We start from the raw sequence: 21,587 nt of genomic DNA, 5'->3' as shown, positions 1-21,587 counted from the left end.
TGCACGTAAGATAAAATAAAACCACTAAGATCTCTATAACTAAGCATTAACATGTAAAGTTGCATTGTGATAAGATGACAAAGAATTGTTGTTTCCACACTTCCACATGCATTATGAGAGAATCATGCTTAGCTTTCAAATAATTGATGCATTCTTCTATTTTAATCCCCATAAAATCAGACTTGATGCTCTAATGCAAATCTATTAATACATGCCCCTTCGCCTTATCATTTATGGATTATCATTATCCACATTTTAATTACTTTCTTTAAACGATTAAACTAGCTTAGTCGACATCCACAAGAAAATACACTTAATGTTACATTAAAAGTCATTTTTTTTATTAACAGATTGGAAGAAATATTATGTTATCTTTTCTAGCTGTATTTCATTTAATTATTCATCGTTTATTGTTATATACATGAGACGTTTTATGAATATAATATTCCGATGAACAAGGAACACATGACTATTACTCGGACAAAAATTAAAAATTATCATGCGTAATACCTTTCCATCTTATTGCCACCAATAGTGGAATGAAAATAAACGTGTGACAATGACGTATACAATAATCCAAAACTTGACAAAGTACTTCGTGGCTGATATTTCTATGGCTATAAGTTATTGTCAAATCTTCTTGATAGTCAATACCTTGAAATTTATTTATTTTTGGTTAAATCGATCAATTGAAGTAATATTTCAAGGATGTTTGGTTAAAAAAGAAGCCTTTTACGTCTCATTTTTATTTAGTGTAAGGCGGATTCCGACAAACTTTTTCGCACCTCTAAATAAATTAGTACTATGCATATGAGACATGTCTTACTCAATCCTTATTTGGATATAAAACCGTTACATACTTTCCTACTAATTACTCTTATCAACTTGATCATTTTGCTATACCCACTTTAGATTTCAATGTGTTAACTTTTTTCCCCCACAACTTCAATTGTTTTGCAAACCCCACAATATTCACACATATTCACGCTCTCTCTTTTTTTATTTATCCTTAGTTTTTTCTGTTCTTTTTAACAACAACTATTTTCGACTTCATCTCTTACAATAATATAACGAAAACAAAAGAAAATAATTTAAGTGTGTTTTTTCACCTAAATTTGCATATACCTTTTCGCATGATTAAAACTTATTGTACGTGATCTGAAAAAATTCAACAGGATAATCTTATTAAACACAATTGAAACCAAATAGAATTCAAATGAATATACTGAATTTGAAATAAGGTGAATATAACGCATCTCATTTTCTGATCCGTATTAGACATATGTCAAATTTTATTCAACTTTTTACAAAAGTTGGTTGGTTAAAAACTAGACATTTACCAAAGTAGCCCCCACAACTCACAAATTTGCAATGGGTTAAGGCCAAGTAAGAAGTGCCCAAAAAAGGGTTCATGTTACCTGTCTCCCTCTCACAATCATTACCTGCCCCCCTTCTTCCTATTCTCACTCCTCCTCCACTTCTTCTTCTTCTTCTTCCTCCCTCCTTCAACCCCAATTCAATTCAATTCCCTGCAACACATTTCCTCTTTCATACTTTTCTTGATTCGCATTCATTTTAATTTTACTCCTCCCCAAATCCCATTTATTATTCTAATTATTCTCTCTCCTAATTTGATTTTTATTTGTTTATTTTCATTTAATAAATTGGTTCTGATGCTCTGCTGCTGCACTTCATCAGTGTCAATTTAATGGATCTGCTGCAACCCACCTATTCTCTCTCCTCAACCCACCACTTTCTCTCCCCTTCAATGTAGCAAAACCCAAAATCCGAACACCCATTTTCTCTCTCCTCAAAAAGAAAAATGAACCCCCTTTGCTGCATTGCCCCAGTTTCTGTCGATCGGGAGAAACCCCCCACCGGAAACGTGATCGTGAAACCGACAGAAACAGGGTTCGAACCCTCCACCTCTCTAAAAAACTACCACCATCATCAAATCGGCAACAATGGGAACGGAATCAATCTGGGGTTTTCGAGGCATAGTTACTCCGCTCAAGTATCGTCTGTTAGCAGTAGTACCGCAACAACGGCGTTGGATCAGCTGCATCACCATGAAGCAGAGGATGTGATGGCGATGAACGGTAGAGATTCGAGGCTATACGGTGGTAATGGTGGTGGTGCGGTAGCTGGGATCCTGTACAAATGGGTGAATTATGGGAAAGGGTGGAGGTCAAGGTGGTTTGTTTTAGAAGATGGGGTGTTATCTTATTATAAATTGCACGGCCCGGATAAGATCATGGTCTCTGGTTCGAGCCCTAGGAGAGATAAAAATGGTGGGAGAGTGATTGGGGAGGAGTCTGTTAAGTATATGAGGAAGAACAATAGTAGTGGAATTAGTAGTAATAATAATGGGTTTAGTAGTAATGGTATTAGGGTTAGTAGTAGTAATAGTTTGTCAACTTATAATAAGCTGTGGAAGCCCTATGGAGAAGTTCATTTGAAGGTCTGATTTTGATTTTGAAATGCCTTTACATTTTTGTTAAATTGTTAGCTTTCTTGTTATGAATTGTGATGGAGTTGCATGGTTTAATTTTTGTTGTGGTGTTTTGTTGTTAGTTTGTGTTTGTTAATAGTAGGGTGATATTGTAATGTGATTGTTTTGTTAGATATTCTGTGAAATTAGGTGTTATCTTGTCCGGCTGTGTACATTTGGACCTCTGTAGGAAAGCCATGTTCTTTTGGTGGGAGTTGTGGTTGTAGTGGAATAGGATAAGCGGGTTCATTTGTTTAAACTCTGTGTTAGATGGACTTTAAAAGAAAAACAAAAGACATTGGCTGTGACTGGTGTTGGTGTGGATCCAAAGAGTTCGCACTGGGTATTTCTTTATGTAGTATTTGGATTGATTCCATGGGTTAGAATTAGGCACTTTGGCTGAAAATATAGTCTGAAATTCTGAATAACAAAGATTAAAATCACATTTCAATTTAAGTTAGTTTTATAGATTGGTTCACTATAGGATAAATGCCTTTGTCTGGTTGGTTGAATCAAAATGTGCAACAAATAAATTAGTGTGAAGTATCTTTGAAGCAATGTTGGGACATAGAAGGTTGAAAAGGGGGGGGGGGGGGGGGGGAGAGGGAATGCGCTCTGTTCTCTTAAGTGAAGATTCACTATATAGACAACGCCCTTGTTAATGTTATTGCATTGCAGTGCATACCTTTGCTTTGTTCTTTATATTTTTGAACACCTTTTTTGCCCTTAATTTTTGGCACTGTGGGATGCTTATATACGTTGGACCACAAAAGTCATTCCAGTTTGTGGCGAGCTGTTCTCTTGTGCTAAATTTCCCAACTTCTATGACGTTGCATGGATTGAATGTCTCTAAGTTTTTAGTTAGGAAGTTTCCTTTGATGTGTGTTAGATATTTTTGTATCATGTCTGACTTCCAAATTTGAGTTGTTTTTCTCTGCTCAATATTATTCCTCTTTCTGATAAGTTTTTTGGGACCATTTGTACGGTAACGAACCAAAGACTGTATTGCGTAGAAAATGTTTGAGGGAAGGTTTGAACAGAACATACTATAGGGTAGGTGGTTTTCTACTGCTTTGCTTGGCATGAACTTGTCAGCAGACTTATATAGCTTGTTCATGGCTGAAGCTTGCATCTAACAGTCAGTGTATGACTATATGTATTGAATTTAGTATAAATTGGCACTAGGTAGTGTTACATTTGAAAAACTGTTTTTCCTGAGGTTCACCTTAGCTTTTCTATTTTATCATTGAAAGACTGTTATATTGATTGATAGCTCCTATGGTTAAAAACAACTCTGATTTTTACGTGGCCCTGTTTAGTCTGAAATTTAACAATTCATCAGCCTTCCACTCACATGCTATTTGTTTATTCAATTTTGAAGAGACCTGGTCATATATCATTTTTATTAATATTATTGATAAGGGTTCTGCTGCTTGGTCAAGATAGAATCTTATAGTTGTCATTTGAATGTTATTTATTCTGTATTGGAACTGGCGGTAACAGAAATGAAAATGGAAAGGCCTTCCTGTGTAGAAGATGTAGTTTCCTGCAGATGTGCTATTAGCTTGTGATAGTTGATTAGTTGTTATTTTCCCCAGAGATGGCTCATCTGTTGTTTGTGCATTACAGGTTTCTTCCGTTCGTGCAAGCAAGTCAGATGATAAAAGACTGAGCATATTTACTGGAACAAAGACTCTTCACTTACGCTGTGTGTCCAAAGAAGACAGAGCAGCATGGATTGAGGCACTGTTAGCTGCAAAAGATCTTTTCCCCAGGGTGCTCTCAAGCAATGAATTTTCTCCTGAAGACATTCTTGTGTCAACAGATAACCTTCGACGAAGGATGTTACAGGAAGGTGTTGCTGAGCCAGTGATTAAAGATTGCGAGTCTATTATGCTCGTAGAAGTCTCTGAGCTGAAGAATCAATTTACAGCTCTTCAACACAAACACATCTCTTTGCTGGAGACCTTGAGACGGTTAGAGGTATGTATCAGAATCACCCAACTTTATTAAAACTGTCAGGTTATTTGGCTATTATATGCAGTCTAAGAATTAAAATTCTCCGTAGTAGGATTTGTATTACGCAATTCTGTTGATATAAACTGTGTGGTACTATGATAGTATGACATGATAACTTTTAAAGTGGTACAAAAAACCCTTAAGGTTTATGTTTCCTTTTAAAAACCATGAATCCTGTTACGAAGTTACCATGCATCTCCCTTTTCCTTCCTGCGTTTGTGCTTTAGCTATATTCTTTTAAAAACTGCTACTATCTTTTGAATCACAGTTGCAAGTTTATACATATATCCTTAATTCCTTATTCGCTTACACAATATCTTTCAAAGTATCTTTAGTTGTGGAGAGTTTATTCAGTGACTTCTCTTTCCTGTGTTCTCTTTTCCACGACATGGATTCCACTTATTGGGGTTTGATCTCTGAGTTAGTTTTAGTAGTACATTGGACCTCCAGGGTAATTAAACTATTATCGAGGTTACTTTTTCTCAATCATCATTCAATACTAATCCTGACTCTGATATTTATGTTTCCGGCCAAATATCACTCGGGCATTAGGAGGCATTAGGAGTATGCTTTTACTGATTGGTGAATTAGTGTAGAGTAAAAAATTCTCAAATTTGTCACAGTCTAAGTTTTGTCTTCATCATTTTGATGCAGTTAAGCCATGTTGCAAGTTAATACTTTTTTTTTGTTTTCAAAATGGTATCTTAATGTGAGATATTTTGTGCATTTCTCTGGATTGCAGAGCGAGAAGATAGAGTTGGAGACAACTGTTGTAGATGAAACAAAGAGAAGAGATTCTTGTTGTGGGCAAGGAAATAGAAGATTTAGCGGTTAGTTGTGCACTTGTGCTTTAACTCTATTCTGCCCCCTTCCCCTTAACTATTCTTCCTTTCAGTCTCACCTGTGACTCCAGCTGGGTGAGACTGGGACTTGGGACAGCCAGCAGTAACTCTTATATTGTATTCTTATCAATTCTACAATAATTGCATGTATCTCTCCTTGTTTTTTGTGAAATGTCTTCTGAAACTACCAGTTTTTGGAATTTCTTGCCTTTTGCACCTACAGTTTTATGGTTTATTGGTTATGAGTTACTATATTCTTATTTTTTTTTCTAAACATGTCCATACTGTTGCATAGACTTTCAGGTTTTGACTACCTGTTTAAGAAGGTTATACACCAAAGGAGGACCAGGAGCCTCTCTCTCTAACAAACTGTATAAGAAAAATGAGCTATGCATACTTAGTGCCTATTTGGTCAAGCTTAGTGTTTCTTGCGTGAAGAAACTGAAACCAGGCTGAACAAGGGTATATGGATAAATTGTTTTTAATCTCAAGAAGCCTAAATCAATTCCCAGCCCCCCTAGAAGCAGATGCTACAATATGCAGCTTCTCAATATCATTTGTCGGGAGCTCTTTGTTCATTTAATAAAAATTTCTTGCAGACAATCATGCCCCTTACTAAAATGGGAAACGAGTTTACCTTTTACGCACCCTTTCCTTTCTCCTCCAGCACCCGACCATTCTCTCACCTCTAGATTAGCCCCACCAACAGCTACAATTTCAGATTTTTACGACCATTTAAATTCATCCCCCCAAACTCTAAATTTCCCAATAACTTTTTCTCATTCTCATTTAAATTTTTAAGTCCTTGTATTAAATTTCGCCAATTAATTTCCGTTAATTTTTTCTAGAAGTAGCATCTCTTAAATTATACTTCAATCTTCTGGATAATATTCAGAATTGGGGCAGACAATTAATTTTCGCGATCATTTGATGATGAATTTGGATACTTTCGGCAACGAAACTGTAGAAATTGAAATTGACACGACATTAATTGGGGAAAATGAAATTTGAATTGTAAGGTGAGAGGAGGAAGACAAGAGTTGCCTCCGAAGGAAATTGATGCTTTCACCATTAACACTCTGGCTGCAGCTCGACCAATCGTCCTCCTCTCCAGAAAATCCGAGTGAGAAATTTTGGGAAGAGATTTAATTGACAATATGAGGAGCGAGAAATTGAGTGATGTACCTTTGTATTACTGGTAGGTGATGTGTGAATGTGCTTTGAAGAGTGAGAGAAATTGAGTGATGAAACTTTTGTGTTTGGGGTGTTGTGTCTGGAGCTCGGGAGTTATGAGGAAGATGGAGATGAAATCATGAAAGTGAAAACAAACAAAAAATTCCAAGTTTTAAGATTTCATCTTAACCATTAATTTTAAAATCTAAGTGTCATAATTTTCCCTCACCCTTCTGACCTTCTCACCATAATTCTAGTGTTGAAACTTGAAAGACCTTGTATGATTGTATCACTTGTAAGTTTTTGTTGTCAATATCATTGTAACACCATACTCCATATTACATTCTTTAGTTATGGAGTACTAGTTATGATTATATAAATATTAAACAAATGAGTGTAAAAGTCTAAAAAAATGGATAATGGGCGAAACAATGTAGAACTGTTTTTATTTCTTAAAAGCACTTCTAAATTTTTGGGCCAAACTTTTTGTTACTCATGAGTGTTTCTCAGAAAACTGTTTCTGTAGAACTATTTCCGAGAAACATAAGTTGTTTTCCAGAAGTCTGGTCAAACAGACCATTAACTGTTTATTAATAATTACCAATTTAACTCCTCTCCCCAGCCCCAACTTCCCAACCCCAAAAATTAGGAAGCTACACATGCTCGAGTGTTTCTTACTCTGGTGCGCTGATGATAGTTTGATTTCTGTTACAAATAATCATTGCTCTTTAAAATCTTGCAGATTTCTTTTCCCTCATGTCTGAGGGTAGTGGATCTGATTCTGATGTGGAGAATGAGAGTCGAGAAGGTGGGGATGCTGAATCAGATGAAGAAGATGGCGCATATTTTGATACAAATGATTACTTGGCTTCAGAGTTTTTGAGAAGTGCCTCTTGTCGGGGAAGGGAATCTTTTGCAGATGCTTGCAGTTCGCTGGGACAGGATTGTTCACAGGAGCTTCAAATGGGTATTAGACCTGCAGAATACCCTTATATAAAGAGAAGGGATAGTTTCCCAGAGCCGAAGGAAAAGGAAAAGCCCATGGGCTTATGGTCAATCATTAAGGACAATATTGGGAAGGACCTTTCTGGAGTTTGTCTTCCTGTTTACTTTAATGAACCCCTTTCTTCACTGCAAAAATGCTTTGAAGACTTGGAATATTCCTACTTGGTGGATCGAGCTCTTGAATGGGGAAAGCTGGTAAGTTTCTCTCTAAGTTTCTGGGTCTGACCTGAAAGTTCCTTAGCGTGATTACTATGTAATTATATTTATTTCTTCTTCACGCCCTGATGTAGTCAACACTGTTCACTTTAACTTGAGAATAGGTGAGATACATGTATTTCTAATAATAAATAGATACTTCAATCGCTTTGACTCTAATTTTATACTTCAATATCTGCATCCTTGTTAGATGGACCATGTATGCACTTTTATATTTTTTAATGCAAGTATAAATGGGATGAAAGGTGCTCTCTTTTAATCCTTCCTGAATTTTTTTAAGTGTTTGATGGTGTTATACACTTTATCATTCTCTTCGACCTTTACTTTCACTATTTTGTACTCTTTTTTTAATTATCTATGATGTTGTCAAGTTCTATTATTGATTTATAGACTAAGAGATTGATTGCACTACTGCAGGGAAATGACTTGATGAGAATCTTGCATGTAGCTGCTTTCGCAGTATCTGGCTATGCTTCGACTGAAGGTCGCCAATGCAAACCTTTCAACCCCCTTCTCGGAGAGACTTATGAGGCTGACTATCCAGACAAAGGCCTTCGTTTCTTCTCTGAAAAGGTATTTCCTTTTTAAAATGCTCAAAAATTGTAGTTAGTGTGCTATAGAACCCGTTTATAGGCAAGACTCTGAGAATTTTGATTGAACTCTTGCCTTTTGCAAAATTTATTTTAGATGCTTTTTTTTTGTGGATCGGGAAATTATTTTCTGCTTGTGCCGAAATCTGGTATAATTGGAATCGGTTATTGCATCACTTCCATACATTAACTGAAAATTGTGGAAGCTGCAGGTCAGTCATCATCCTATGGTCGTTGCTTGTCATTGTGAGGGCAAAGGCTGGAGATTCTGGGCTGACTCTAATCTCAAGGGTAAATTCTGGGGACGTTCCATCCAACTGGATCCTGTTGGTGCTCTTACTCTTCAGTTTGAGGATGGTGAGACATTTCAGTGGAGCAAGGTGACAACTTCCATATACAACATTATAATTGGTAAAATTTACTGTGATCATTATGGCACCATGCGCATCAAAGGCAGTGGAAATTATTCCTGCAAGCTGAAATTCAAAGAGCAATCAATTATAGATCGCAATCCACATCAGGTAATCCTTCTGATTTAGCTTGCCGACTCAAATATGGGTGTCAAGAAACATAATGATATTAGTCTACTGCTTCGTTAGCTAGGTGCCTAGGTGGACCATGTTTGTATGCCTGTATTGCTATGCCCTGCACTTAGATCGTTTTTATGGCGCTAACAAATTGAGTTTTGGAACGACCAGTTTCAGGAGCTTTCGAACTCCCTATATGAATGGGATGAGTTTCAGCATTCTATCAGTAACTGTTGATTAAATGCTAGTTGCTCACGATTTCTGATAGGGATGATTCAAAGTACTAAGCAGAAACTTTTGTCTTATAGAATCTACATATGAGGTTGTTTCTCCCTAGCTGGAATATCAAAAAATAAAATAAAATTGGAGGAACTTAAGCTACAGTTGTCTAAATTTCCTTACAAAGTTTGATATAATGTGATTAAAGTTATTTGTGACGACTCGCTGACTTGGTATCGATGTTAGGATTTAGAAATCTAGTCCATGCCTTGAGACAGGAGTTTACTTTAGTGTTCAACCTGCGATATAAATAGTGCTCGGAAAATGATAATCTTCAAGATTCTTATTTGGTAAAGGATGAAAAAGCTTGTCAACTTATGTCTCGCATAACCTATCCAAGCAATAACAATGGGAATTAGAATCCGTTCCTCAATGAAAGCAACAAATGTTTGATAACCAAACCCCATATCCCTCTAATTCTATTTCTGATTTCAAATCCGTTCCACTTGTTGAACCAAATGGCACTTTGAGTTTTTTTCTTCTTCTTGTAGAATCACTGATAGGGTGGTTAAAAATCATCTTGCTTTAGTCTTAGCTGCTGTTTGATATTGTTTATATACATGGTCTTATGTTGCTTGTATTTCCTATTGGCTTACAGATTCATGGGTTTGTACAAGACAACAGAACCGGTGAGAAGGTCGCAATGTTGGTAGGGAAATGGGATGAGGCGATGTACTATGTTTTAGGGGATCCAACCACGAAGCCAAAGGGCTATGATCCGATGACAGAAGCTGTCTTACTCTGGGAGAGAGACAAATCTGCTACAAAGACGAGATACAATCTAACGCCTTTTGCAATATCTTTGAATGAATTGACTCCTGGTTTACAAGACAAGCTTCCACCAACAGACTCGAGGCTTAGGCCAGATCAGAGACACTTGGAAAATGGAGAATATGAGCTGGCTAATTCAGAGAAACTCAGACTTGAACAGCTGCAAAGACAGGTATGTGTTATCCTGATTAAAGCACATTAACTAGTACTGATTGCAGTACATCCATCAATGTACCCACCCCACCTACCAATCTATCATACCAAAGGATGTTCTACAGATAATAAATGAACTGCGTATGCCCAGAAGTGGATAATAATAATAATATTGATAGAAAATATACATAGCATAGTAATAATCCATAAATTATAAATTAAAAGCTCAAAGAAGAAATAGTACAACCCATTAATAAATTCGGGAATGACTTAATTACACTTGGAGAATTCATAATTCCGCCTTGAAAACATATAAGACCTTTGGAGGACTCTACGCACCTTCAACCTAAACTTAGACTCGATCTTCGCTACCTGCAAAACGCTGCACCTACCAAGACAAGTTCACAGAACAAAATCAGCGGAAATCTGAGTACACTCTATCCAACCTAAAATACTTAACATATGAAGCTCATGTTGATGCCTTGGACCCCCGGTTAAGTTAACTGTATGCATCACAATTAAATGTTGCCCTGAAATCATAGTCCTAATAGATTTTTGACTTCTGCATTTTGTGTCTCTCCAATCTATACCAAAGCTAGATTGTTATTATGATTTCTTACTGCTCATTAGTATCAACTATATTTACTTAACTACTTATTAGTATAAAGATTTGTTCACATGTCCTTGTCAGATTGGAAGACACATTGATTTCTGTTTCCTTGCCCTTCATTAGTTTTGAGCATAATCTTGTTAGCTTGTCTGCCATGCAGTGCATAAAAAGCTGAAACAGATAATGAGAAACTTGTTTTAACTTAATTAAAATCTTGTGCATGCAGGCGAGGAGGATCCAAGAAAGTGGATGGCAACCAAGATGGTTCCAGAAAGACGAGGAAGGTTGTTACAGTTACATGGGTGGTTACTGGGAAACAAGGGAAAAGGGTAATTGGGAAGGGATTTCCGATATATTTGGACAGAGGAGTGATAGTAGTATACTCCTACCCTGTAATACTATACCAGAAGAAGAATGACTGATCTGGTCTGAGTTCTGAACTGAACTGAACCGAACTGAACTGAACTGAATTCTTCATTTTTTCTTTCCAGAAAAGCCCTTGTTCCGGTTACACTGTAATTCCTCAAGTAAATGTACCACCATTGTTGTTAGGTGTAGGTCGGGTGTAGCTACTAGCCAGTGTAAGTTGCATTTAGTTGTTTTCTTGTAGGTACTCGGGTTTTTTTACCCTACTCTACCTGAGTACTACATGTTGGTGCTTCTGGCCTACTACATATTGTATGGACTACCATCCTCTTTTGTTATGAAAACATGATCCCAAAAAGTTGTTGTGGATGTCACCATTTGTACATAAGCTACTTGTCATCTGTATTGTCCTTCAAAGTTCGGCTTCCAGATTTTTGTTCGATGAAAATAGTATGTACTCCCTCCGTCCATTAATACTCGCACCGGTTTGACTATATACTCGGATCTGAAGAGTTGGTGCCTACATGCTACATATGAAAGATTCGAGAAACAACAAGGGTGTAAAGGAAGTACAATATCATGTGTATTTAAACTTAATCAGTTTTATTAGCAAAATATAAGTATTGTTAGAAAAATCCGCTACTAATAGTATGAGTTGTATGACCAAATTTGAGCTTGTTGAGTTACGGACTTTTGACATGTAGCGGCGTAACAAAACGTATTTAGCCCTTTGTAATAGTCTCTCTACACAAACGAGTCAAGTCAAGCTGAATTATAGCCGAGCTGAGTCCAATTTGTTCACGAGCTACTCGATTCGTGGCTCACCTTTAAGAGAATGTAGGTAATTAGCTACTTCGTACATTAGAATTAGATTTTCAAAACCCTGCATATTGGGAGGCCCAAAGCTCTTAAGAGAATCTCCAACAGTTGTAGTTAGGGAATGACTTGAAATTTATAGAAGTTTCAAGCTAATAGCAATAACAAATTAACTTGTTTTAAACTAAGCAATACCTAGTATTTAAAAAATAAAAAAATAAAGGACCATAGATTATTAAATGACATGTGTCATTCTCCTTTTTAACCCTCGATATTAATTCACCATCTAATTTATACATTTTTCATCTCTATATAAATCATATATTTTTACTAAAATCCTATGAAAATTATTAGGTGCATTCAGATGCACCGTGCAGTCGTGCACCCAAGGGTATTTTTGTGGCCTTGAGTGGTATAAGGAGAAAATATGAGATGGTACACGCCGTGCACCGTACACCCGAGTACACCTAATATGTTCTAAATTCCTAACTCCTAAGCCTTCAATAAAATTAGCACTTTAAAACAGACCACCAAACAATCCGTTCATTGAACAGACTTAGAAACTAATTTACTTGACAATTAACTCCCAAAAATTATCAAATAATTAATTGATAAATGATATCAATTTAAATAACAAGCTATTTACTCTGTAGTAGTCAATGGAGCACGAATTAGCTAAAAAAACAAAATAGCTTCAAATGACATTGGAGATGCTCTATCTCTCGCTCTCCCCTAAGCTATCCGAAACTGAGAGTGGCAATTGAAAGCTCCTCATCTTTATGCTCCTTCATCCCATCGAGGTTAATTACCTATCTACTGTTTCATTTCTGTTTTTTTGCTGTTAGTTTAAACTCGTATTGCTTATTTCAACTTAATTTTATGCGACTGAGTTTGCAGAATTTGGTAACCCTACCATTGAATTGTGAATCTGGGTTCTGTTTATCTCTATCAATATGATTAGTGCTGATAATTTAAACTTGAAATTGGTGATTGTATTGATCTTTTCGCAGCCAAAATCATCAAACTAAGCAATGTTCATGAGCTGCCACATAATATGAAGCTGCATCATTGGCCGAGAAGTTCAGTTATTGCAGCTAAAAGAAATGGGGTTCTTTCCCGCAATTCTGTGAACAACTCCCAGGTTTGTCTCTTCCTTTATCTCTCCGATTTTGAATCTTTTGTACTGGTTATTGGCTAGTTGGTGAATCAAACAATGGAATGTGATGTTTTATGTCTTGATGTCAGATGCCTTTGTTATCTCTCTGATTTTGATTTTTAGTCTAAATTGTATCAGGGAAAATATTAATTCTTGAACTGGTAAATTTCCCATTGGACCAATAAAATTTAGAAAATTTTAATTTTTTTTGTACTGGTTATTGGCTAGTTGGTGAATCAAACAATGGAATGTGATGTTATATGTATAATCTGAACCCTTAGGATGCTTCCCAACTGAAGCTGTGTCTTGAGGAATCCGTATCGAAATTGCTCAACAGAAGATGGACATTAGAAAATCCAGATACCAAAGTTCACCAAATTACAGTTTCAATGAAGGAAACAACATCAAGGAGTGGGATTTTTGGTAATGTGAACTTTTCAATAGATGCATATCCTAAATTGGGTGATGCTATGTTGGATGAAAGAGGCAAAGACCCTTTGTTTTACGTCGTAAGAGATGATCTGTTGCACCCGTTTGTCAACGGAAACAAAGCAAGGAAACTGGATGTTTTACTTCCTATAATTGAAGATTGCTTGGGCACTGATGTGGTGAGTTGTTGCTTTATTTCCCTGTATCAACCACGGCTATTTTAGGAGCTTGATAGTTTAAAAGATACTATAAGTTGAATAGTCATTTGCTGCTGTACTCCTGAACATAATTCGGTTTATGACAAGATGATGCTTAAATTTTCTGTTAGGCTATCAAATTATAAAAAAATTGATATTTAGAAAATATATATCGATACGAATCTAACATGACCCCACATGACTACAATTTTCTTACGTATGAATCACAAAAAATGGCCAAAGTCGTAGTGTGAATAGTGTAAAAAAACAAAATGGTGCGATATTTACGGAACGGAGCAAGTATATATATCTTTATGCTTTGTGTTAATATTCGCTCTGGCTATGACCATCACTATACTATGATTCCAACTTCCAAGAGCTACTTCATCATACAAAAGTAGTTACGATTGCCAAATTCTTTTTCTTCCCACTGAAGATTCAAATTGGTTCCTTAATCAATGCCTTTGTTATCCCTTTGATTGAATAATAGGGAAGAAGTTTTTTTTAGGCAAGGATGATATTTTCTGTCAAGTTCTACATTTGACTGCATTGTATTGTGGGATTCAATCTTTCCCTATGTACTAAAATTTTAGCATCATCATTTTAGCATTGCCCATGAGTCCATCATATTTGCTATTGGTGCCGTGACTTCCGTCACAGTTATTCAATGTATGTGTCCATGTAACACCCGACTGGTGTGCTTTCTAGGTTACCTGTGGAGGGTGTCAAAGTGCACATACAGCTGCTGTGGGTAGGTCATGTGCATTGGTGTTCCACATACTTAAGATTCTGTAATGAATTAGGAAATTGCACATTATTTTTAAGAATATGAGATACGAAGAGTGACATCATTTTGCGGATTTGTTCTCTGCAGCCGTCTCATGCGCTGAAAGAGGTCTAAGATCACATTTGCTTCTTCGAGGTGAACAACCAGAGATTATGACTGGATACAACCTTATATCATCTATTTACGGAAATGTTATATATGTGCCGAGATCACTCTATGCCAAGAGGGAAGAAATGCTTCTTAGGCATGCAAATGTCATTGCAGGTCCCAATGGTTCCGTGGTGTGGCTCAATGATATTATTGATAGTTTCACTGATTTACCGAGTGGGACGAATTGCATGCAAACAAATGCAAATAGAAGTACGGAAGATGGCACGAGGAAAGTCGTAATTGTTAAGGAGGGTGCAGGGGATGCCGTGGCATTGTTTGGTGAGAACAGGCATCTGTCATTGCATTATAGGGTTTTCACATCATTGATATCTTGGTTTAACATTACCCCTGTTCATTTACATGTACTTAAAGGTGCTAGTAAATTTATCCTGTGTGTTGCTTTTTATATGTTCTTTTCTAGCTTTTTAGATTGCGCACAGTCAATATCAGGTAATGTTCACATCTTCTTAGTGGTGGCATAGTGTTTGACAAAAACATGCTTCTCAAGTAAACCTGAACCAATGACATATATGTTGGGGTATGGGATTCAACTGTATTTAGATTCTGATAAAGTCCTGAACCATAAATACAAGACAAACACCAGGAATTGTTTTGATAACATGTGTGACTTGGACTAGGTCAACCAGGTATTTGATGTCAGACACCGGACCTACTGATAGTTGTCTGAGTGTCAAACTCGGTTATTTGAAGAAATATATCCATGTTCTTGGTCCAGAATGAAATTCTAAGTCGTAGTTTTGATGATCCAACACAATTACTTGAGGTTAAGTCAAGAGTCCGGGTTACATAGATTTCATAAACAGTGATTGAATCGTTACATAGACAATTAGTTTTCCTTTATACACATTCTTGATGTTTGTCAACCTTCTACATAAACTTCAACTACTTAGTGCTTGAATTGATAAGTCACTTATACATTTTTCTTTTCTTTTTTGCATCCTTTTGATAACAGTGATAGAATGACTGCTCATATCTGTTTAAAATTTTACTCCTACAGGGATCATTCGCCAAGTGAAGTACTTATCCCAGAGCCATATACTTGGAAAAAAGAGGCCATATAACTTTGTGATCGATGCAGGGACCGGGACAACAGCAGTTGGTTTTGCCCTTGGAGCATTAATTCTTGGGTATGGTTCAAATTCCCGTGTTATGATCTTGTGTTATTTTTTTGTAGTAGCAAGTGAATCACGCTGTCGACATTATTAATTAGGCTGCCGTGGAAGGTAACCTCTGTAATGCTGGCTGATACGTTGGACGGATACAAGAAACAGGAAAAGCGTCTGATTTCAGATTTTAAAAGATATGCAGCATCTGATCTTATTAGCAATTATGAGTTGAAGAATGACCTCGTTCAGTGGGTGCACCGTGAAACTCCAAGAAAGTGAGTTAACAACCTCTCTCTGGTAAATGAGTAACACTAATGGTTTCATCACTTCCAAAATCATTCTGTGCTTAGTTCATAATGATTCTTTATCAAATTATTAACAGTTTCAGCAGCTCTATTACCATCTAAACCTATCACTAATCATTAATCTCAACTGTAAAATTCTCATCTGAACTTAAGTTTCCTAAGCTGAACTTTTTCTATGTTCATTAAGCAGTCACAACATCCTCTAAATTTCCACTTCGATCTCATACTTTTGTCCTTCTTAGGCTCCGTTTGGTAGGGTGTTAAAACGTTTTCATGGAAAACGATTTTCCCCCTTCAATCATTTTACGTTGTTTGGTTTGGCAAGGAATAGAACCATAACTCCCTCAAAGGTGGAAAAACCTTTTCCATTTGAAAGGGATGAAAAACACTTTTCCTCCTTACCTCCCGCTCCCTTCTTCCCTCAATCTTCACCATCTTCTTCCATTTTCTTTTAAGGAACCAAACAAAGGAAAACTAATTTGGAATTGTGTTTTCCCTTGGAAAATGTTTTCCACGGAAAATCATTTTACACTTAAAACGTTTTACACCAAACCAAACGGAGCCTTACTTTTTACACTATGTCATGTTGCCTCTGTCTAAATCGGGTAGCTAACTTATCGCAGATTTGGCAATGTAATGGAGGGAGAAATCAAGGCTTGTCAACAAGTAGCTAACCAAACAGGAGTACCTGTTGATCCAATATACACTTTGGCAGCATGGGAGTTAGCCGTTCGCTTAAGCCAGCAGCAATCAGACAAAGGAGCAAAGGTGGTAATGCTGCATACAGGAGGCACCCTTGGCATGTTTGGACTAGCACAAAGATACAAATCCTACTTTAGTACACTTAAAGGATAAGAGTTACACTTCATTTATGACCTGAAACAGTGAAATTCATTCAAATTTTGCTGAGAAAAATACAGGGTTTTTTTTTCCTTTTTTCTGGGTAATGTAGTGCCCAAATTGAAGTTGGAACAGTCAGTAAAATTGAATATAACATTATTTTCTAAATAGGTTTCTTCTGACTTTTCCCCGAACCCTTTGCTAAATAGCGGGAGCTTTGTGAACTGGGTACGGCATTGGGTTAATCTGATCTAGCTGTAGATGATAGGTGGATCACCACTGCTCAGTAAATTGGCAATACTAGAAAAAGGAAGGGGATAAGTAGTTAACAGGTTTATTATACTGAAATGAAAGATGGCCCAGTTTTCTTTTTACAGGAGATGTCAGGGGAAGGCTAATTAGTGATGGAGGTGAGTTTGAATGGTGGAAGCCTATCTTTTTTACCACTAAACCGACACTTCGATAAGACTTATGCCTGACGGTTTTCAATGGTTTAAATGGGGTCTATTTATCCCTATGCTCTTCCTAGCTAGTAGCTACTGCTAAAGATAGCAGAGGGCCGGAGCCGGGCTGAAGCACAGCACGGCCCGGCCCATAATTAAAAAGCACGAGCATGAAATCATTGGTTGTGGACTTGTGGGTCACTTTTTTAAAGTTAGGTTTTAGGCACGACGGTTCGGTGTTGTCCGGCACGTGAGCCACCTTTTTTAAATTTGGATCCGGCAAGTTGCAAGTGGCTTTGGTGTGGGTCGGGCCCATTCAGGCCATGGCACATGGGCTCGGCCCAAAGCACGGCGACCCACAACCATTGTTGGCTACTCCTACTACTCTCCACTTGTTGTACAATTCCTCCACATGCATATTTTTCACTAGACGTGAAAATCTTATATGCACCCAAGTCCACATCTAGCATATATGTTTTACATATTGAGTAGAAATACATCTTTAAGATTTACTCGGATGTGTAATAGAGGTTATAATAAGTCAAGTCTAAATGGAGTACATACAAAAAGGCATATCCTCATGTTTGACTTGTTGGAAAACGTGTTCGTAATTTTACCTTTTTCTTTCCACAACCGTGAAATACTTTGAAAGGTGATAATACTAATACCATAAAATTTTCAAACAGAATGATAAGACAATTGCATTACAATTTTTAATACTAGATTAGACAAATTTATTAACCCAAAAAACAAAATTAAAAATGAAAAAAATAAAACCACGCTCGGTGGGACTCGAACCCACAATCCTTTGATTAGAAGTCAAATGCCTTATCCATTAGGCCACGAGCGCTTGTTGTATTCTTTCTTCACTTTTATATTATTTATATAATTAGAGAGAGTTTCTAGATGACAATACACGGATCCTTAACATTAGATTTCATTAGACTTATGGTAGCAAATTAGCAACAACTAACATTATATTTCATCAAAGTGAACAATCATGTCATATTCATAATACAAAAAATGCTAATTATAAATTTGTAGCTTAAATGATAACATTATAATAAATATAAGAGATGTCCCTTTCTCGTTATTTATTATTTTGTAGTACACATGATAATCATTTTATCACACCACTAGCAATTTACTAAGTATTCTCATAAACACTACTCGTATTGACTTATGCTTGATAATGTGGTAACCATACTTGCATTTTAAAATTTTCACTTTCATTTTACACAAACTTGAACATTTTGATTGCATAAAGAGGTTGTAACTCTGTCGAACTTTTTCTTGACGAGGAAAAATAATTTCATTAATATTCAGTAATACAACATTTACAAAGATGAAATTGATAAGTAAACCATCATCATTGCCCTAACCCCCAGGGCCGGCTAAATGGAGGTCCAGCCGAACCTACAACACCAGGCCACAAAATTTTTGGGCCCCAAAAGGAATTATGTTGGTTAAACTACCAAGAACAAATATTATATATTTAATAGCTACTTTATTATGCATTATGTAATTTTTGTTTCAGGGTTCGATTCTTCACCTACATCCTTTTTTATTTGCTTTTTTCATGCCCATCAAACCTTTTCATCAATTTTCTCAAACCAACACATAGAAAACGTTAAACCATATAATTATTTTGACTTTATATTTTGTATAAATAAAACAATATTAATATAATAATTATGTGGTTTACATTAAATAATTGCCCGTAAAAAATTGTAGGGGTCGAATATCTGTATTTAGCACAAGACCTACAAATTGTCGCAGACGACCCTGCTAACCCCATTCACCATAAATTTACGAAAATGATAAAGGTCGCAACATGCGACCTTTAAGATGTGTCACAATGATGACATGGCATGTTTACATGTCATGATTTAAATTGGAAACTGAAATATTTAACTTATATATAACCAATTATATATGTACAAAAAAGGTGGGAAAATCTTAATATTCTAATTTGTTTCCTTTTTTATATCGACTACCTTATTTACATATTTTCATAGTAAAAATATTGCATTGGTAGTAAAAATATTCGGATGACGCATAGCTTACGTGGCGCCTATATGTACCAATTAAACTGCGACACATAAGATTGCGACAACTAAATGTTGTCGCAACTTGCGACCTTTATCATCACCCATAAATTTATTCAAATTTTCATTAATTAATCAAATATTTTAGTACTAGCACGAACAACATCGAATTGAGCAAATGCTAGAGAAATTGCGTATACACACAAGTCCTCGTACATATACATGTCGAAGTAGGTGGATGTGCACCAAAGAAGTGGAGATTGATCGAATACATAGCAAGTACAAAAGTGAAACATTAATGTATGACTACATACATTGGGCTTATTAACCGCAACTATTTTTATATCATCAAACATTATTCTTGATCACAGAGTTCTCCTACTTCTATTTGTCGAACCTAGACAAAAACCACAATTATTGCCATCCTTTTTAACATTATAATAATAATAATAAATAATATACAAAAGTATAGTATACATATTACATAAATAATTATATACGAATTCTTAAAAATTGTCGCCTGTTTTTATTTAACTGTCAAATCACATTTTATGTCACTCGTTTCCTACCCACTTTGTGTATTACTCATTCCATGGCACAAACACGTTGTATGCCAATTTGACTAAGGATCGGTTTGTTTCAACTTATTTTATCTTATTTTTTACTTAGGGGCTGTATGTTTCGACTTATTTTAATTTATTTTGACTTTTCTTTCAGTAAATATAAGTTCAGTTCAGTAAAAATAAGTCAAGACAATTTACACACACATATAAGTTTATATAAGTTGAGATAAGTTAATTTCAGTCAAATTCATTTGAACCAAATAAAACCTTGTTTCAGCAAAAGGAAATTCAGTAAGTTACTTGTAATATAAGTTCGCATAGGTTAAGTTCAGCAAAGAAAAGTTTTTTCAAACAATTTACACACACATAAATAAGTTTTTTCGGCAAAAATAAGTTCAAATACTGTAAGACAAATCTATTTGATAGAAGACTGCCTTATAGGAGTAGTGAGTTGAAGAGTTTGAGCAAAATATCAGAGAGAGAAGAAGAGAATTGTATTCAGAATATTGTGAATCAAAACCGAATACATCACTAGAGAAGCAAGTAGACTAGGGAATATATACAAAGACCCTAACCAACTAATAACAGAAATCAGTTATAGAAAAATAGATAAAATAATAATATAAAATTATATATTTCCTATATGAGTAATTCTATATTTCTTTTAATATTTTTTTTTTAAGGGAGAGTAATTATATATAGTACTCCGTACTATTTGATGAGGCAATTCCCCAGTCCCAAACTCCCAACACACAGTTAGAACTTAGAAGAACATGAAAAACGATTCGCCACAATGCTGGAACAAAGCATGGACCATATAATATCCCACTTACTTATTATTATTCTTTAATTTATTTTATTTTATTTTATTTAGAAAACAACATAGTGTTAAGGAAAAAATGGTGGGCAGATGTCCTAACTTTTTAAGGTCACAAATAAAAACGAACAAGAAAAGAGTTGGCAATTGGTAACATTCCTCATAACAAGGGAGAGTTAATAAAGGATATATGGTCCCCCTCTTTTTTTATTTTGTCAAATGTTTATGTTAGTGTATAGTGTATTGCTTTCCCCACCCCTACCTTTTGTGCATTTGTTAAATCTTGGAGCACAAATAGTAATCCATGAAAATGATATTACCTCCGTTTTATAAAGTTCTTTACAGTTATTATTTGCACGGACTACAATGCAATATTTAACTACTAATATATCCAATTTCATATGTAATATTTTGATGAATATAATAGTGGGAATTTACGGTCAAAGTTTTCATGCTTTTGACACATTTTCCAAAGCGTAAAGAACTTTCTGAAACGGAGGTAGTAGTTGGTAAGTCATTTAATTAGTATTATCGGATTTATTCGGTTCAGGTCATCTTCGAATAAAGAATCATCCGGTTTGAGTCTGGTATTTTTCACAAATGTAAGTATTAATAAAATTAGGGAGTATAAGCTAATGGCAATTCAAAATTTGAGTCTAGTATTTTTCGCAATATTAACTCAAACCATTGTACTTTTACAATGAGAGGACGAACGGAGATTTGTTAAGATCATTTTCCATTTCAAAAAAAGCACTTTATAAAACATTGTAAGTTTCACTTAAAAAAAGAGATGAGCATTCCTTTGTTTAATTTTACTCTTATGTCTCCCAAAAGTAATCAACTGCTCATAAGCATAAAGAATAAAAG

At 35.7% G+C, this 21,587-nt stretch overlaps 2 protein-coding genes and 1 non-coding gene across 5 annotated transcripts; 2 read left to right on the top strand and 1 right to left on the bottom strand.

The window, feature by feature from the left end:
- The first annotated feature begins 1,418 nt into the window (after positions 1 to 1,418).
- On the top strand, positions 1,419 to 11,416 carry LOC110793577 (oxysterol-binding protein-related protein 1D). The gene is made up of 8 exons (XM_021998471.2): positions 1,419 to 2,461; positions 4,121 to 4,474; positions 5,253 to 5,340; positions 7,268 to 7,725; positions 8,164 to 8,319; positions 8,549 to 8,857; positions 9,741 to 10,085; positions 10,903 to 11,416. Exons 1-8 carry the CDS (start codon positions 1,823 to 1,825, stop codon positions 11,092 to 11,094), a joined length of 2,541 nt encoding a protein of 846 aa, XP_021854163.2. The 5' UTR covers positions 1,419 to 1,822; the 3' UTR covers positions 11,095 to 11,416.
- Positions 11,417 to 12,527: 1,111 nt separating this feature from the next.
- Positions 12,528 to 17,037, top strand: LOC110793585 (D-cysteine desulfhydrase 2, mitochondrial). 3 transcript variants are annotated; one of them, XM_021998482.2, is made up of 9 exons: positions 12,528 to 12,658; positions 12,869 to 12,999; positions 13,296 to 13,622; positions 14,349 to 14,391; positions 14,515 to 14,562; positions 14,692 to 14,856; positions 15,596 to 15,725; positions 15,809 to 15,979; positions 16,633 to 17,037. In XM_021998482.2, the coding sequence occupies exons 2-9, from the start codon at positions 12,913 to 12,915 to the stop codon at positions 16,862 to 16,864; spliced, it is 1,203 nt and encodes a 400-aa protein (XP_021854174.2). In that variant the 5' UTR covers positions 12,528 to 12,658; positions 12,869 to 12,912; the 3' UTR covers positions 16,865 to 17,037. The 3 variants fall into 3 exon arrangements, with proteins under 3 accessions (XP_021854174.2, XP_021854169.2, XP_056686026.1); XM_021998477.2 differs by having other exon boundaries at positions 14,515 to 14,856; XM_056830048.1 differs by having other exon boundaries at positions 14,515 to 14,856; positions 16,619 to 16,758.
- Positions 17,038 to 18,069: 1,032 nt separating this feature from the next.
- TRNAR-UCU (transfer RNA arginine (anticodon UCU)) lies at positions 18,070 to 18,142 on the bottom strand. Its single transcript has one exon. It is a non-coding gene; the product is annotated as a tRNA-Arg (tRNA).
- Positions 18,143 to 21,587: the final 3,445 nt, after the last annotated feature.

This window comes from Spinacia oleracea, chromosome 1, assembly GCF_020520425.1.
Source record: "Spinacia oleracea cultivar Varoflay chromosome 1, BTI_SOV_V1, whole genome shotgun sequence".
Lineage (NCBI taxonomy): Eukaryota > Viridiplantae > Streptophyta > Magnoliopsida > Caryophyllales > Amaranthaceae > Spinacia > Spinacia oleracea.
The sequence above is the reverse complement of the archived record's forward strand: the minus strand, read 5'-3'. Positions and strand labels throughout refer to the sequence as shown.